This window comes from Gekko japonicus, unplaced genomic scaffold (assembly GCF_001447785.1).
Source record: "Gekko japonicus isolate JY-2015 unplaced genomic scaffold, Gekko_japonicus_V1.1 scaffold306, whole genome shotgun sequence".
Taxonomy (NCBI): domain Eukaryota; kingdom Metazoa; phylum Chordata; class Lepidosauria; order Squamata; family Gekkonidae; genus Gekko; species Gekko japonicus.
The window spans coordinates 418,639-431,003 of NW_015172013.1; the positions used below are offsets into that span (position 1 = coordinate 418,639).

Consider the following 12,365-nt stretch of genomic DNA (forward strand, 5'->3'; position numbering starts at 1 on the left):
TGCAGTGCCGCCCCCGGTCTCTGTGTGTGCAAGGATACTGAGCGACAGGTCTCAGCCATAAACTCACGCTGGGGGTCTTCAGCCAGCCATTCTTTCTCAGCCCTATTCCTCTGTCATTAGCAATCCAAGGACATTTACATTGGCCTACTTTACGGGGTTGTTATAAACTGTCCAGTTTATATTCAGCTAAGTAGCTCAACGGCGAATAACGCCAAGTTACAAATCCGACAGGCCCTGGTTTGAATCCTGTCTTTGGTGTCAATCTCCCAACCTCCTCTTGCCCACACCCCCATCTAAAATAGAGGGATAATAAATGCAGATCTACTTTGCAAAGACTACTGAGCTAATGCACGTGAAGTGTACTTGAAAGTTACATAAACACAAAGTATTCTCCTTGCTAACCGCAGGGCTGATTTCTTGCAATCAGCGCAGGGAGGGCTTTCCAGGTTTTGATTATTTTTTAAAAATGCTGGCTCTCCACTGCCCCTCTAAGAAAACAACCTCGGCAGGCAGATCCTGAGAGCGCAGAGATGGAGCTTTGAAAAACCTGTCTTATCAGAGCGGTGTCATGACAGAACCTGGCACAACCGGGCAAGTATTATTAGCTGTTCACCCCAGTGCCATATGCAAAGGACACCATTACAGAATACAAAATGAGGCCCCCTGCCCCAAGGAGCTTACAGTATCAACTTCAACATTAAGCTGGAGGCAAAAGAGGGTGCAGAGGTGGTTGGAAAATATAGCATGGGGGGGGGCTAATTCAGTGCAAAGCAGGCTTCATGCCAAATGCTTCATGGGAAGGGCAAGTTTTGCTCAAAAGGGGGTTTGAAGAAAGAGAGGCAGCCTCCTGGAAGGGTCTTAAGAGGGAATTGCAAGTCTAAGGCAAGGAAAGGGCAGGGCCTGGACCCCCCTATTGCTGACCTGACAAAACACAGTTTTACTGGTCCCACGTTGGGCTGGAGGGGGCGTGGCGCAGTGGCAGAGCCTCTGCTTGGCATGCAGGCGGTCCCAGGTTCAGTTCCTGGCATCTCCAGTTAAAAGGACCAGGTTAACAGACGACGAGAAAGACCTCTGCCTGAGACCCTGGAGACCTGCTGCCAGGCTGAGCATATGATACTGGCCCTGATGGATACTGGCCCTGGTCTGATTCAGAACAAGGCAGCTTTATGTATTTCATGTGACCCAGCCATCTGTGGGGGCAAGAACTTGGGACTTTCCTTGTATCTCATTCTCCCCAGCAGTCCCTTCTCTGAATCTACCAGGGCTGCAGTACTCATGCAGCCTAATAACCATCCCTTTCCCCGGGGGGGGGGGGGGGGAGCAAAATTACCTTTCCTGCTTGTTCTGCCAGTGTAGTTCTGCGGGCAGGACAGGGATGGGGACAAAGAGGTGAGCAATTTCGATACCTTTCCCCTCTTCAAAGCAGCCCTCTGACTGGCATGGCTATTAGCCTACATGGGTTCCACAACCTCAGGAATCCACTTTCCTGCAGTCAGAACGGACTGCTGGGGAGAGTCCAAGACTCTCGGCTCCTTCCACTGATGGATCATGCTGTCTGTTGGCAAACCTGTAAGCCGGAGTGTCTAAGGATGTATGGGGACCTACGTCCCCCAGGATAACCGTCGCACCTCTGCTTGCATGCTCCAGTGTGGGACAATTTCCAACCTAGCTGTTTGGCCATGGGGAACAGAAACGTGCAGTTCTCTGGACGCCGGGGTTCTGCAGCCAGTACCAATTTCTGCCCAAGCCACAGGCCCATCAAGGATACTAACAGCTCATTCTGTACCTTGCCCTCCCGTACCCTTATGACCGTGCCTCCCTGCTTGCCACAGACTCCATCCATCTTTGGGTTACTTACCACTCCGGATGGTCACCCTTGGCATCAGATCTGCAGCCAAGGTGGCCGTGAATACGAGAAGGCACCCCAAAGGGCAGGAAGGCGGGCCGGGCCTCATGGTTGGTCGTCGGGGGATGGCAGCTGGGAACTCGGAGAAAGACCGAGGGTGCTAACTTGGTAGCTGTAAAAGAAAAAGGGAGGAGGGGACAGAAGGGGAAGTCGCCTGTTAAGATAAAGCATGCTTTGCAACACTGAGCTGCCTGGGACAGAAGCGGGCTGTGAAGATGCCCTGGGCAAACAAGCGAGGTCTGGGGTTTCAGGGCTACCAGTGCTAACTGCTGCGGTTTTTCTAACAGAACAGGAAGGAACAACAGAGATGAAAGCAAAACTCCCATGGGTACACACAGGAGACATCTGCGGGGGGGGGGGGGGGGGGGGGGGGTGCAGAGCAAAGATTGACTCAAGGGCCTCTACCTTGCTTTGTCAGTCGAAGACAGAGAGGCTGTGGCCCACTGGCAGAGCACCCGCCTTAGAAACATCGAGCTGGAAGGGACCTCACGGTTCATCTAGTCCAACCCCCTGCACAATGCCTTGCACGCAGAAAGTCCCAGGTTCAAACCCTGATGACTACTTGAAGGATCTTAGGTGATGGGAAAGACCTTTCTCTGCCCCTGACCCTAGCCCTGTCAGAACTAGAGGGAAACAACAGAAGTTTATAAAAAGCAGGAAGTGGGCATGAGTGGATGAAGATAAACGTCTTTGCGAACACACTTCCAGAGGGTAGCCATGCTGGTGGGCAGTAGAACAGTTAGACTCACGTCCACTACAAGATTTTCAGGGTCTCAGCTTTCGAGAGTCAAAGCTCTGACAAAGAACCTTTGACTCTTGTTAGGTCCCGTTCACACTCACCGATTTGGTCCGGGAGCAGGACAGTTTGGGGCCGGATCAAACCGGCGCGATCACACCACAACATCTGGGAAGCGTCTGGCTTCCGTACCCAAACTGTCCCTTTCCCGGGATGAGCCGGCGCAAACTGAACCACCTATCTAGGTGGTTTAAAGGGAAGCGGCGCGGCAACCGGGGCGTTTGATCGCCGCCGCTTCCCTGCGCCGGCTCAACCCCGGCCCGGATCCGAACTGCGCATGCCCGGACATGCGCAGTTCGGCCGGCCCCTGGGTAGGGCGTGTTTTCTCCCCGGCGTTTGATCGCGCCGGGGAGAAAAGGCGGAGCGGCCGGGGGATCCGTGAGATCCCGCCGCGCCGTGTCAACATTGGCGCAGCTTTTAAAAGCCGCGCCTTCAAGCGCCTTTTCCCCTGCGTGTGGCAGGGGCCTTAGTCTCCAAAATACTACCGAATGCTAATCTAGTTGTTCTTATATTTGTACACTGTAACAGCATTGGAGTCCTTGGTCTGCATACAGACCCTGATAGATTCACTGGTATAGTAAGCCAGTAATCTATATTCTATTTTCGTAGCAGGGTGCACTAAAGGCGAAACGCAGCAGAGATTCTCTTTGTTCTACATGTGCTAGCAAAGTTACAGAGTTACACAGAGCCACTTGTCAGTTTCACACTAATAAAGAGTTCTTTATTTAGGGAACGCCATTCTAGATATTAAAGATGGGAGACAGAGATAGGATCTAACTGGACAACCTACGATAGACACAGATGCAGAAATGCATGTCCAGCATTCACGGTGCCAAAGATGAAGAGCACTCCTTCTTTGTGTGTGTGTGTGTGTGCGCGCGCGCAGGAGAGAGAAGTGTGAATAGAAGGAAGAAGGCAATTCTCTAAGAGTATCAGTCAACACATCCAAGGGGCAAAGAGATAAACAGGAAGGAAACCCACAGTTTGCCTGTCCATCTACTGGATTTTTTTGTAAGCCCACTCTGGAGGCCGAGGCTAAGAGACAGTGTCTGGTCCTTCTCTTCCAACAGACCCCAGGCCCAAACCCCCCCCCCCCATTGGAAAGATTTATGTTAGCAGACCTGGGAGAGATTCCCCCCCCGCCCCCATGAGAAAAGATGGTTTCCCAAAGAGAAGGAACTTGCAAGCATTAAACAGTGTGAAGCTACTTGGGTGAGTGCTGTCGTGTCGTGCCTAAACACCAGTTAAAGGAACACTGAAATGGATCGGTGCCCACTTTCAGAAGAGAGCAATGGATCATATTATTTAATTAGGAATAAATGAAGGGGGGAGGGAAAGATAATTGGTTGCCATTAAAACCATTTGGGAGCTGCACAAGGAAACAGATTTCAGAGCAAGGCCCAGATTCTGTTTGCAAAGCGGAAGGGAACAAAGGCTGGCAGATGGATCTGTTTGTTATTTGTCACCATCCCGCCTAATAGCAACCCCTGACCTCTTTTCAACATTCACAGCATTTTTGCACTACCTTTTCTTAACGGTAATCCCTACAACAGTCCTGCAAGGCAGTCCAGTAGTATCACACTCCTGTTACAAGGGGGGGGGGGGGAGATCACACTGAGGCTGAAAGAGAAACTGGGGAAGTTCCTGCTAGTTGGTGGCAGCTGAGTTACCATTTTGCTGAGTTCACTCTCTTCTCTGTATGTGGGTATTTAAGGCCCGGGCTTCCCCCAAAGGGATGAGCGGAACTTTGGGCACTTGGCCAGTTGGCAGCTCTTCGCCAAAGGGTCAGAGCTTAGAACTGGGGGGAAAGACCAGCTAGTGGGGAAAGAGAAGACCTGCTTGTAAATCAGAAGGCTCCCCTTCCTTGCTTTTGGGATTTTTTCCCCCTCTAGCTGCTCTGGGTCCCCCTTGGGGAGAAGAATGGAATACAAATATATACTAAATAAGCAAGAGAGGCTTGTATGAGGCCCGGCCACCCGAGCCTGGGATCTCACAAATGACACGTCCTCCTTCAAGCCACCATAACCGCACCAGAGCAACAGATACGGGCCTCTAAGAACAAGGGCGTGAACCTCGATAAAGGATTATGTAATCACAAGCACATAAACACAATGTTACTACCTTGCTATCGCAACCGAAGTCAAGCAACTGTTTTGCCAAGTACGGAAAGCAGCAAGGCTCAACTTGTGTTCTACTGGTATAGACTCGTAAGGAGACAAAAAGGAGGTTAACAACCACACACACACAAAGTCACCAAAGAGTTCCTCACTGAAACCGGCAGCCTCCTTCGGTAATGACTGAGAAACTGCTCACACGTCCCCTGTGCATCAACTAGTTTGAGCCTTTGATTCATGTCTTGGACCAGTCAGGCGTTAATCTCCGGCTATTTTCTTCAGAACGCTCCCCAGATAGTCTGGCTTCGGCTGAAATGTATGCCTTCAGGTAGGCAAAGTGTGACACACAAACCATTCCTTAATCTGATTCAGTTCCCCACCTGGAAGACCCAGCGGTGATTCCAGAGGGCTTGTGGGTTTTTTTAATCGTGCGGTGCATACATCGCCAAGATCCAGAGCGATTCTTTATGAGCCTCAACTCGTACCGACACCATAGCGTTCACACCAACCTGCCTGGCGGTTTCACGCTGGCATCCACTGCATTCATTAAAATCGCACTCCAATTAGGTTAATGACAGGCAAGTGAGATATGGAGTTCATTAAGCAGCCCTGGGGCTCATAACACATATTCCTCCAACCCCCAAACTGTGGCTGCTTACCCCATGCTCCTGCCTGAAGTCCCAACATTACATAATCAGACTGTCTGGGGCTTTTCCCAATGTGTTCAGGTCACCACCAGAATGGCCTCAACCCCACTTGGTCTCTGGAGGATCAGAGCTGTTCATGTAGGGGATCTGTGATCAGATCTCCCAACAGAATTTAAACATTCATTCACTGACTTAATTTTATATTCCTGCTTTTTCTCCCCAGTGGGGACCTGAGGAGGCTCTCAACATTCTCCCCTTCCCCATTTTATTCTCACAACAACCCTGAGAGGTAGACTAGGCTAAGAATGTCCGACCGGCCCAAGTCCAGTCACTCAGCTTCCATGGCAGACTGGGAATTTGAATCAGCATCTCCTAGACCAGTGATGGCGAACCTTTTAGAGACCGAGTGCCCAAACTGCAACCCAAAACCCACTTATTTATCGCAAAGTGCCAACACGGCCATTTTACCTGAATGCTGAGGTTTTACTTTAGAAAAAACAACTCATACATTAACTTAAGATGATCCAAACAAAGTAAAGAAAGCAATCCCAAATGCTTTCATTTACTTAAAATTATTTGGCAGAGAATTTGACACTTTAATGATGGTCTGGGCCTGGCTGGGGCGATGGCGCGGGTGCCCACAGAGAGGGCTCTGAGTGCCACCTCTGGCACCCGTGCCATAGGTTCGCCACCACTGTCCTAGACCTGAGTCTGACACTCTAACCGTTACACCGCACTGGCTCATAGACAGAAACTGCTGTGGTACCCAATTCGGGACAGGACTTAGGGAAGCGTTAACCCTTTTCCCCCATCGCCATTTTCCTGGTAGAAATTACCACCACCCACACAGTTGACTAGCCTTAACAGGGAAACATGCCCATATTCAATTTTTTGTGTGTGTTCTCTGTCAGTTTGTGGGGGGAAGGGAAAGCAATTAGGAAAATGATACGGGTGGAGGAGGAAAAAGTTAAATCCCTCCCTGCAGGGACCCAATTTAACCACCTCCCCCACTCTGGTTACTTTTTCACTTAAAAAAAGGGGAAGATCCAGTTATTCATCTTCCAAATAATATATAGTTCAACCCTTAATGTGGGCTAGAAACTAGGGAAAAGCTCCTCAGAGCACATTTTATGTTGTTGTAAACCACCCTGAGCCCCCACGTAAGCGGGAAAGGGCAGTTAAGAAATCAAAATAAATAAATAAATAATACTGAAGAATGAAAGAGGATTACAAAAGTTATAACTGTTCTATACTAGTTTAACTGTCATGGCACCTCCACCAAGAATCCTCGGAAAAGCAGGTTGCTTACCAGTAACTGGTGATCTTCGAGTGGTCATCTTTGCATTCACACCCATGGGATCTAGTGCGCATGCGCTGGATTGATCGATGCTGTAGCAAGCTCTTTTAACGGATTTTCGCGCCCAGTCCCTTGGGCATGCGCAGGAACCCCACCACGTATGCCCAGAGGGGTGGGCGCAGACATCCCGCCAGTTCCTTTAAACTGCCGCAAATCAACCCCTATTCAAAAATGTAGAAGCTGATCGCAGCGGGGAAGGCGGGCGGGTGGTGTGAATGCACAGATGACCACTCGAAGATCACCAGTTACTGGTAAGCAACCTGCTTATCTTCAGCGTGGTCTCTGTGCTTCACACCCATGGGAGATTAGCGAGCAGTAGCCTACCTGGAGGAGGGTGCTGGCAGGTTTTTTACTGCGTAGCCAAAGACAGAATGTGACGTCCCATGTTGGTACTGGTGTTCGTACGGACGTCTAGGGCGTAGTGCCTAATGAAGGTGTTAGGCGTGGCCCACGTAGCGGCTTTGCAAATGTCCGTCAGTGGCACTCCCTGGAGGAAGGCAGTGGAAGCCGCAACAGCCCTGGTAGAATGAGCCCTGATAGGGCTAGGCAATGGCTGTTTGGCGATCTGGTAACACAGACGGAGGAGACCCACAATCCACTTTGAGAGGCGCTGGGCCATGATGCGAGTGCCCAGACGTGCCGAGGCGTATGAGACGAAAAGTTGTGAGTCCGGCCTAGTTGGGTGTGTTCTATTGAGACAGAACAGGAGAGCCCGCTTCACATCCAAGGTGTGTAATAATCTGTCCTCCGCTGATGTTGGATTTGGGAAGAAGTCAGGGAGGAAGACCTCCGCCTGCAGGTGGAACTCTGACACCACCTTCGGCAGGAAGGAGATGTCTGGGATGAGGCGGACTCCGTCTGGCAGAAACGACAGGTAAGGTGTATCGTGTCGGAAAGCCAATATTTCTCCAACTCGCCTTGCCGATGTGATAGCAATTAAAAAGGCCGTTTTCCATGCGAGGAGTTTGAGGTCACATATAGCAAGGGGCTCAAAGGGCTTCCTCGTGAGCTGGCATAGAACTAGAGGAAGGTCCCAGGGAGCGACTGGAGTTTTGACAGGAGGGTAGAGGTGTAACAGACCTTTTAAAGATCGTTTGGAAATCGGATGGGAAAACAAAGTGCATCCGTCAACTGGAACATGGTAGGCCGAGAGAGCGGCCAAATAAACTCTTAACGACAAATGGGAAAGTCCCGAGTCAGCTAAGGAGAGGAGGAATCGGAAAACTCTTTCGAGACCCACTGAGGAGGCTCGAGGGGCATCATCACCAAGGGAAGAACAGAACCTTCCCATTTATAATCGTAAGACCTCAGCATAGTAGGCTTCCTGGGATTCAAGAGGACGTTCACTACGCGGGAGGAGAAGCCGGTGATGTTATCTGCCATGTGTACAGGTATTAGCCCACCCAAGCCAGTCCAGGAATGGGAGGGAATCCTGTACTTTTACAGTACATTAAACAACAAACCACGAGATGGTCTATACCCTCTCTGGTGTTCAGAACAACTTGCCACCAGAACCTCTACAGTAGTTCCCCCCAACCTGAGATTAGAGGTTCAAACTCTCAGTTGGCATCTGGAATTTAACACATTAGCAACTCATTCCCAGGGATGCACACTTAATCTTACAAAGGTAGCTTATATGGTGAGGAGAAAGCACAAGATTTAGACTTGGAACTCAGGTACAACATCAGAGACTATTTAGACATAAGAATAATTTTTATTCAGTACAGAGCATAACACAGACTACCAGAGATTACCAAAATAACAAGCCTAAGGCGATTTGCCTTAACTACACAGTAAAAGATACATATTTACCAAGCTCAGGAGCATCCAAACAGTCCAAGGGATTTTGAAGGAAAATTCCATCTTTGCTCAACCATGTGGTCCAATTCACAAAGCAGTTCTTTGTCTCCCAAGAGACAGCATTTCCAGGTGCAATAAACCAAGTAGAGAGAGCAGGAGCAGAGAGTCTCTCTCATTGGGATCAAACAATTATACCATCTAGTCACGATTAGCCATGGCCATGCAGCCAATCACGAGTGGACAGGGGATGTGCCCAATTGTTGGTTGTCATACCTGCATGTGAGGATAGGCCAGAAGTTTGGTAACTCCTCCTGCAGTCACATGACCCCAAACTCCAGCTTCTCCATTGCCTACGTGACATTTTGCATGCGGGCCAGAGCCAGGAGCCATCAGGTCTGGCTCTTCCACTTAGAGGTGTGAAAGAATGTGTGGTTATATGGCATGGCTACTGAGGCCATTTGGCTTCAACAGGAAACAAGACACAGCATGTTATCACAGGAGAAGGCATGAGACTTTTAGAAATCAATATTTCTATACACCATGCCGTCAGTTTCAACTGTGGTATGTCGTGATGTAGGACGGGGGAGTTTGAGAGAAGGAGGAGGTCCTGAGCCGGAGGGAAGTGATGGTATATCCCCTGTAATAGCTCCAGGACCATTGAAAACCGAGGTTGTCTCGGCCACCATGGGGTTATTAAGATACAGTCCGTGGTGTCTTTGAGAATTTTGCGGACCACTCTCAGAAGCAGAGGTAAGGGGGGAACAGGTAAAGAAGTCCCAAGGACCAAGGGTAAAGGAGACAGTCTCCCAGAGACTGTGGGTCTTTGCCTCCTTGACTGCAGAACAGAAGACACTTTTTGTTGTTTCTGGTTGCAAAGACATCGACTTGGGGAACTCCCCACTTGTGGAAGAGTGGGAGGAGGTATGTTGGGTTCATTCCCCACTCGTGAAGGCTGAGTCCTGCTCGACTTAGATGGTCTGCCTGGTCATGCGTCCTGGAATGTGAGTTGCAACGAGGAATATGTTGTTGGCGATGCAAAACTCCCACAGCTGAATGGCAAGGGTGCAGAGTCGTTGGGAAACAGTGCCTCCTTGCCTGTTGACATAGGAAAGTGTTGTGGTGTTGTCCGTGAGGACTGTGACACATTTTCCCTTGATTAAGGGGAGGAAACTGGTGATAGCGTGTTGTATAGCCAGGAGTTCTAGAAAGTTTATGTGTCGCTTCCTAATCTGTGTGTTCCACTTGTCTCCAACAGAAAGGCACATGGAGTGTGCACCCCATCTCGTCAGGGAAGCATCCGTCGTAATGGTGACCTCGGGTGACGGAGGGTGGAATGGGGCTCCCTGAAGGATATTTGAAGGGATGGTAAAGAGTCCTGTATGCTGGGAAGAGGGGATAGGATGACAGTGTGTGCGTTTTTCAACTGGTCGTAGTTGTGGATGAACCACGGACACATCTTGAGTCTTGCGAAGACGAAAACTGACGTAGTTGCAGCCATCAAGCCTAACAGCCTCTGGATTTGGAAGGCAGTGACGGAGGGTTGGGTGTGGACGGCGGTGGCTAGGGAAATGATATCTACTGCCCTGTCTTGTGGCAGGTAAGCCATGCATGTTGTTGAATCCAGTATTGCGCCGATGTATTGTATTCTCTGGACCGGATACAAGTGAGACTTTTGTTGATTGACTCGTAGGCCCAGGTTGTCCAGTAGAGCCAGGGTCTCCGTGATGTTTGAGACCAGGGCATTCTTGGACGGCGCTACCAGAAGCCAATCGTCTATGTACGGGTAGATGGAAACTCCCCAGAGACGGAGGAAAGCTGCAACCACAATCATAGTCTTTGTGAAGACCCTTGGGGCGCTGGATAGGCCGAATGGAAGGGCCGTATATTGGTAGTGCTGCTGACCAATCGCAAAGCGTAGGTATTGGCGGTGGAAGGGGTGGATAGTAAGGAGGAAATATTTGTCCTGGAGGTCGAGGGTGGCCATCCAGACGTGTTTCCGAAGCAACGGCATGATCTGCTGTAGGGATACCATGCGGAAGCATTGGTAGGTCACAAAACAGTTCAGTTCCCTTAGGTCTAATAGGGGTCAAACGCTTCCGTCTCTCTTCGGGACTGTGAAATATCGGGAATAAAATCCTGTCCCTTTGAGGTGTGGTGGTACCTGTTCGATGGCTCCCTTCTGCAGAAGGACGGACACCTCCTCGAAGAGAGGTGGGGAAGGGGGCATGGAGACGATGACAGGAGTATTGGGGTTCTGGTGGAACTGAATTTTGTAACCTCGGGTCAAGATGGACAGCGCCCACTTGTCCGTGGTGATGAGACGCCAGGCGTGAAGAAAGGGAAACAGACGGGTAGGAGCTGACTCGGTGACAGGGAAGTAAAAAACCCTGCTTGGAGGGTTTGGACTGTTTGGTGCGGGAAGCTTGTTGGCCTGAACCGAACTTTGGTTTCTGAAAAGCAGGTTTTTGGGCTCCCGAAGACGCTCGTGGTCTCCATCGTGTGTCTGGAGACTGATGAGTTGGTGTACGCCTCTGCCAGGACCTCGACCAGGTGCGGGAACGGTATTGTTGTTTTGCAGAGGACGAGACTCCTAGAGCTCAAGAAGCTTTTATGCTTTTGTCTAACTCTTGTAGAGTAGTATCTGTGGTAGCACTGAAAAGCCCCAGGCCATCGAAAGGGAGATCTTCTACATAAGATCTAGTATCTATCGGGAGATTAGTGTTGTGGAGCCAGGAATGTCTTCTGAGAGCTATTGCAGAAGCCATTGTTCTTGAAGACGCCTCGAGGACATGTTTAGTAGTGTTGAGCTGTTGTTTTGCCAACACCATGCCCCTTTTTGTATGACTCTGGCTGCTTGAAGTTTGTCCTCTGGGAGGTGGCTGAGAAGTTCAGAGAACCTTTCCCAGAGAGTGTATTGATACAGGCGAGGTAGTTAGTAGCCTTGACTCCCAAAGCTCCTGTGGAGTAGAAGCGCGTGCCAAAGGCATCTAATTTCTTTCCTTCCTTGTCAGAAGGTGCAGAATGCAACCTCTTGGATTTAGAGGAAGATGTAATCACCATCGAGTTTGGCTGAGGGTGTGAGAAGAGGAATTCAGCATCAGCCTCTTGGACCCTGTACATGTGGTCCAGTCGTCTTGTGGACACAGGAGCATACGAAGGTTTTAGCCATGGTGACTTCGCCGCCTGCAGAAGGACCAAAGACATGGGCAATGCCAGGGTGGAAGAGGTATTTATTTATTTTTCATATTTATACCCCGCCCTCCCCATGGGCTCAGGGCGGCTTACAGAGGCAAGGCAGAACCTTGCCATAATAAAAACATAGTATACATAATAAGTTTAAAACATAGTACATCTTAAAAATTCCTATATAAACAAAGTGCTCAGTGATATCATACTCCAAAGATGGCGGATTGAATGTCCGGGTGCCACGTAGACGGCTTAGGGTTTCTGCCATGTCCAGATGTTTCCTCAGGGCTTCATCCCACCCACAACGATGGTAGTATAGTGGGGGGGGGGGCGGCTCCTACTCAAGAGCCTGGCGGAAGAGCTCCGTCTTGCATAAGATCCCGCAGGGCCCGGATCTCCCCTGGGAGCTCGTTCCACCAGGTAGGAGCCGCCACCGAAAAAGCCCTGGTCCTAGTAGCGGCTAATTTGATCTCCTTGGGGCCTGGAATAGCTAGCAAATTTTGGGCCCCTGACCGTAGTGCTCTTGGGGGAACATACGGGGTAAGGCGGTCCCTCAGGT

General features: G+C 50.1%; 1 protein-coding gene across 1 annotated transcript in view; it reads right to left on the minus strand.

Annotated features, from left to right (window-relative positions):
• Positions 1–12,365, minus strand: part of SEMA4A (semaphorin 4A) — a 106,107-nt gene that overhangs the window by 37,898 nt on the left and 55,844 nt on the right. Inside the window, exon 3 of the mRNA XM_015420285.1 lies at positions 1,859–2,018. Coding sequence (XP_015275771.1) covers positions 1,859–1,955 — 97 coding nt within the window. The 5' untranslated portion in view covers positions 1,956–2,018. The remainder of the gene's footprint in view (positions 1–1,858; positions 2,019–12,365) is intronic.